This window comes from Phoenix dactylifera, chromosome 15 (genome assembly GCF_051530095.1).
Source record: "Phoenix dactylifera cultivar Ajwa chromosome 15, Ajwa_hap1_PhDact_Kaust_v1.1, whole genome shotgun sequence".
NCBI lineage: Eukaryota > Viridiplantae > Streptophyta > Magnoliopsida > Arecales > Arecaceae > Phoenix > Phoenix dactylifera.
The window spans coordinates 9,959,904-9,965,383 of record NC_143204.1 but is presented as its reverse complement, the minus strand read 5'-3'; the positions used below and the strand labels follow the sequence as shown (position 1 = coordinate 9,965,383).

Below are 5,480 nucleotides of genomic sequence, written 5' to 3'. Positions count from 1 at the left end.
AAATACCTTGAAGTCCCTTCGCTAAAAGTTAATTCATTTCCATTCTTCTTCACTTATCTGAGCAACAAATTATAAGATAAGATTTACTGTAGAACCCGGACAAAGATGCATTCCCCCTCAAGTTCATCTGAATAAACGATGGTGTGAAACAAATGTTGCTGGAATTTGATCTAAAAATTGTCTAACTACATTAAACAGCTTGCAGGATCAGAAACTACATAATTCAACCTTGAAACATAATTGGAAACTTTGATAAAAAAACTAACTGAACAGCCATTTAGGGGAAATTGGCCAGACAATGTTTCAAAGTTCCACAAAAATGATTATGGAACTTCAGATTCCTTATGATTATACCATATAGAGATTGAAAAACAAAAATGAAACAAATCAAAATACTTGATAAATTAACATCTCAAAACTTATCTAATAACATAAAGTTTCCTTGTATATGACAATTGCGGTTTATAAGATCACCAAGCTACTACTACTTTTCACTCTGTAGGCGGCTTGGCAAGAAATATTGCCATTAAAAAATCACATATTCATCCCGATATCGTACGGATAAAGAGAGGAGCCATAAGGAGAAGGGGGGCGACCACCATAGGTAACTGGCCTATCATAAAGGCTGGAGCCACCAAGGGGCTCCGATGGGTAAAGATATGATCTTGACAAATGGCCTCCACCCAGCCCCCAGAGAGTTCCAGATATGCTTGGGCCTGAATGCAACCCCAAGTGAGTCCCAGATATACTTGGTCTTGAATATTCATAAAAACCTCCAGTGGTAGGAAGGTCATACGACCCAACTGAACCCATGTATGGAGCTTTGTTTGTCAATCCCAACTGGGACTGGTTTTGAACAAGTGGGACAAAAGATTTAGATTCGGCAGCAGGTGATTTAAATGTTGACCGAGGCCGCTTGTTCGACTTCTGCGGCTGCTTCTCAGCTTTCGAACTTGAGTCAGCAGCAGCTGCTACCGTCCTCTTTGTGCCTGCCTTTTGTTGCTCCAACTGAGCAATACGCTTCTTAAGAGTCTCACATGAATATTCTGATTCCAGCTTGTACTCCTTAATAGCTCCGATTACTGCCTTAAGAGCAGCAAGCTCTTTCACAATAGCCTCATTCTGTAGAAGATAACATGCAAAGTGGGACTTTGAGTTCATGGTTGCACATCCTAACTTGAGGTGTGCAAAGGGCAAACCGCCATACCTGTGACTTAATAGAATTATTTCCTTTCTTTCGCACTTCTTGAGCAGCCTTCTTGGATTCTTTTAAGTAGGCTTTCAAGATAGGCACTGGAGGGTATTTATCCATAACATTCAAAGCATGGATAAATTTGACAGCATCAAGTTGTCTGCCCTTGCTGTTCAAGCCCCCAATGAGATCTGCCACAAGCAAAAATGCTTGCAGGTGTCATAATTCCACACTAAACTTCATGGGGGGAGCTAAACCCATCTACAATGACTATCATGAAATGTGCAATAGATAAATTCAGATAAATTATAGCCAGTATCTTACCAAAGCAAGCACCAGTTATGATTACCGTTGAACAACAAACCTTTTAACCTCTTAATCAGAAGGTCAAGGGGTAAAGAAGAAGTGACCAAGAAGAAGAATGAGAAGAAAAAGAGGAGGTGCAAGCAAGTGAACAAGGAAAAAAATCCAGGCCTCTGAATTACAGAATGACAGCATGGTTACAAATACCAATCAGTCCCGAAAGATGGTATTTTTCCAGTTGGTTATCTTCATTGGCCACAGAACTAAAACAAAAGTACGTGGGTTCACCAATGAAAGCACCATAACACAAGATACATCACAGTTTTCTATTGTATAATGTGCTGCTTATCTATTGGAATCCAAGTGTTGAGCTAATTAGATACAACATTCAATATGATATCAGCATTCTGACTAATACAGATTAAGAAAAAAAATTCAAATAAAGCACTGTAAAAAAAGATGAAAAAATAAAAAAGAAAAAGAAAGAAGATATAATCACAACTAAATGATGTTGTAAGTTGCAAAAGAGGAGGATCATATAAAATTATGAGATATAATTCCCTTAATCAGGATAAATCTAGTAAACTTATCTTGGTAAAATACTTCTTAAATGACAAGTAACCTTATGGGATAGAATCAAGGGCCTATGAGGACAGAAAACATATGCCTCAAAATTGCAGAATGGCATCATGGCTACAAATGCCAATCAGTGCCAAAACATGGTGTTTTCGAATGAGGTATCTTCATAGGCAAAAGGACTTTATAAAAATGACTACAAGAAAATACAAAGCATATGCTTTCAATAGACAAATTATTCAATCAAATGACTTCATAAACAGAAGATATGACATCAAACATGTATTCCTCTGAATTGCAGAATTCCAGCAAGAATAAAACACCAATCAGTCCAGAAAGATGACATATTGGTATTAGGTATCTTCCTAGCTAACAAAATATTAATAATAATAAGCAATAATAGACAGACAAGAATAAACATCAAAAGAAGAAAAGATTTTGACCAGAAAAAGTACTTCTAAATGTAACAGCAATGAAAATAAAATAGTGAAATGATGGAAATAAAATGTGCCTCAGATTGCAAAATATCATCCTGGCAAAATACACCAATCAGTCCCGAAAGATGGTATAGTGATATAAGGTATCATCATGGGCAATGGATTGCAAAAAAGAAAGAAATAGATTCCCAAAAATTAGCAGAAAATAGTGCAAATAAAAGCACAAAAAGACACCAAAATGATAATAATCAAAAATTATTTCTTATTCACCTTATTTTTATTCAGAGACTATAGCAGGTAGTGATCTGCTAGCAGCTGTAGTGACATTCTTATTCAAAAGTCCATTACCCAAAAAAATAGAAAATGTTGCAAAATAAAATACATTATTAAAATTCTCGAGTGAACCTATAGGTCCAAGGCAATCCATAAGTGCTAAAGATTTTTGAGAAGAAAAAAATCGTTAAATGAGCCACCTACTTGTTAGTGCATAAAATTTAACTGTTACTACTTGCATAGAAATTCATGAAATCAACTATCAGCAATAAAAAAATTTGGTAGTCAGAGCATAAACCAAACCAGACACTCAAATAGTTAAAATACAAGAGGTTAGTCATGCAAACAAAAATTGCATGCTGTAAAAAATACATGTGATATGCAATAACCAAGAGTTAGGCCCAAAACGGGGAAAAGTAATGTAAAACATGCAAAAGTTCATGCACATAGTGAAAAATTAGTATGCAAGAATTTTATCAGAAAAGGACAATATAAAAGAAAATGTTAAAAAAAAAATAAACATAAATAAATGATGTAAAAAACGTGATGGCACATGTCAACAAGAAACATGTAAATATCATTCTTCCATATTTGATACTTAGAAACAAAGATTACAATCAGGGGCAGAAGCACGATAACCAAAGTGGCAATTGGAAAAGGACTGAAGATCAAGTTTGGTTCATGGACAGGCTAATGACATGATTTTGCAGAAGAAGCTCACTCCTTTACTTTATTCCGTTCTCCCGCTTCTCCTTGACACATTTTATTGTGACCGAATTGGTGCAATAGAAGGATAGAAACAACTTTGCTGGAAAATACTAAACTAAATGCAAATTTAAAATAACATGACAGTAAAAAGGAAATCAAACATGATATCAGAAAAACGAATAAGGAGATGAAATGCACCAGCTATTGAATTGAACAGAATATGCAGAAAAATATCACTTCAACTCCAAATAAACTGGCTACCACCAATGTTCCAATAATCCTAAAAAGCGGAAAACAAGCCCCACCAGAAAATATATAAGCCACAACAATGCCCGAAATGCTGCCGATAAACAAAACGCAATCATTCAAAAGGGGCATTTGAGGTTCTCTAAGATAATTCTCCAAGTCATATACCTCAACATTGCACCCGAGCAGATTGCGTACAGGAGCAACAGCAAAAACAAATACCACAAAGGCATAAGCCTTTCAATTAAAACACGGGAATTTTTTTCAACTAGATGATGGAACAATCTCTTCAGCTATTTGCAAGCAATTCTAACTACTCGAAAACAAAATACATATAATAACCAAAACAAAGCAACAAGGAAACTTTATCGAAATTATAATAATATGAATCATACGGACATAGGTATTTCCAATTCTTACCGGCCATGTTCTCCATGACTCCGAGAATCTTACAGAGATCAAGAGCTTGCTTCCTTCTCGATACGGAAATTAAGAGATCCAAGATCTCATCCCTATCGAATTCTGAAGCCAACCCGTAAGAAGCTACGAGCTGCAAGAAAGCTAGAACATTATCTGCACCATCCGAGATCTTCCCCTTCCATTCCACCGCCAGTTCCCTCGCCCTCTCCCTAACAAATGGCTTGATTTCCGGCGCCACCGCCCGGAGGCGCTCCAAAAGATTGAGGCACGTCCTCCTGATCACCTGGAGATTACCGTCCTTCTCCCCCTCGGATTTCGGACGGTGGAACCCATCCATGGCGTCCAAGACCAGCTTGGCCGGGTCCGGGGCCGACCGTATGGCGGTGTCAAGCTCGTTCTTAATCGCTGGGAGATCCTTCCGGTTCTGGACTACGTACGACCTCAACCCTACTCCGTCCATCTTGACGCAGAAGGATCTGAGCTCTGGCCGGGGGACGCACTCGGCCTCGGCCTCGACCTTCACCACGGCGGCCACCGGAGGGGGCGTGGTGCCGGAGATGGACTTAGATTCGAGCTCCTTGAGGCGGAGTTCGATGGATCTCTCGATGGAGCAGAGGTGGTCCTCGAGGTCCCTCCATTGGAGGGTGAACGAGGCCAGGGCTGGGGAGAAGGATTGGAGGGCTTCGAAAGCCTTCCGGAGTTCCTCCTTCTTCGAGGGAATGACTTTGATGGCCTCTGCAAGCTCCGCCGCGGCCATCTCCGCGGCCATAGAGAAACCCTAACCCTAACCCTAAAGGATCAAGGAAACCCTAACCCTAACCTTAGGCGGACGGGAACGAAACCCTAACACTAGCGCAGCGTGGGGTCGCGACGCGGGCCTGAGGACGGGAGAAAGCGGGGGTGATGGAAGCGGTTACATATAAGATGGAGAGATTTGTTTCCGACGTTAGATCTTCATCGTACGGTTTGAGTTTGTTAAACGATTGCGTTCGATTAGGGTTGCAAGTAGAAGAGGCGGCGGAATGGGTTGTACAAATCTTCTTTGCGATCAAATCCGCCGTCAGCACAAGTGATTACACCATTGAATGACGGACCATATGCGGCTCCTGATACTCAGATTGGATCCTGCTAATAGTAGCCATGGATCTAGACCTGTACGGTTGCAGATCTAAATTTTGTTCCATGCCTAGCAGAATCAAGCTGGGTCAATTTGAATAAGAAAAAAAATGATAAAGATCTTTAATTAGGGATGTGTTACAAGCCATGCCATATTCAAAGTCCATCTAGTTTGGACCCAGACCCATCTCTCAATTTTAATTAGTCTA

General features: G+C 39.6%; 1 protein-coding gene and 3 non-coding genes across 4 annotated transcripts; all 4 read right to left on the bottom strand.

The window, feature by feature from the left end:
• Nucleotides 1–378: 378 nt before the first annotated feature.
• Nucleotides 379–5,053, bottom strand: LOC103724266 (truncated FRIGIDA-like protein 1). The gene is made up of 3 exons (XM_008815475.5): nt 4,156–5,053; nt 1,208–1,383; nt 379–1,122 (listed from the first exon to the last, which is right to left on the bottom strand). Exons 1-3 carry the CDS (start codon nt 4,922–4,924, stop codon nt 535–537), a joined length of 1,533 nt encoding a protein of 510 aa, XP_008813697.1. The 5' UTR covers nt 4,925–5,053; the 3' UTR covers nt 379–534.
• On the bottom strand, nt 1,663–1,753 carry LOC113461090 (small nucleolar RNA SNORD96 family). The gene has a single exon (XR_003383120.1). It is a non-coding gene; the product is annotated as a small nucleolar RNA SNORD96 family (small nucleolar RNA).
• On the bottom strand, nt 2,159–2,248 carry LOC113461092 (small nucleolar RNA SNORD96 family). The gene has a single exon (XR_003383122.4). It is a non-coding gene; the product is annotated as a small nucleolar RNA SNORD96 family (small nucleolar RNA).
• LOC113461091 (small nucleolar RNA SNORD96 family) lies at nt 2,579–2,667 on the bottom strand. The gene has a single exon (XR_003383121.1). It is a non-coding gene; the product is annotated as a small nucleolar RNA SNORD96 family (small nucleolar RNA).
• Nucleotides 5,054–5,480: the final 427 nt, after the last annotated feature.

What these genes read in the sequence shown, in the direction of transcription:
- LOC103724266 (XM_008815475.5), bottom strand. Translation starts at nt 4,924, where the DNA reads ATGGCCGCGGAGATGGCCGCGGCGGAGCTTGCAGAGGCCATCAAAGTC. An exon ending in AGTCATGGAGAACATGGCCG is followed by an intron (nt 1,384 to 4,155) that starts GTAAGAATTGGA and finishes TGCTTGTGGCAG; the next exon opens with ATCTCATTGGGGGCTTGAAC. An exon ending in ATAATTCTATTAAGTCACAG is followed by an intron (nt 1,123 to 1,207) that starts GTATGGCGGTTT and finishes TATCTTCTACAG; the next exon opens with AATGAGGCTATTGTGAAAGA.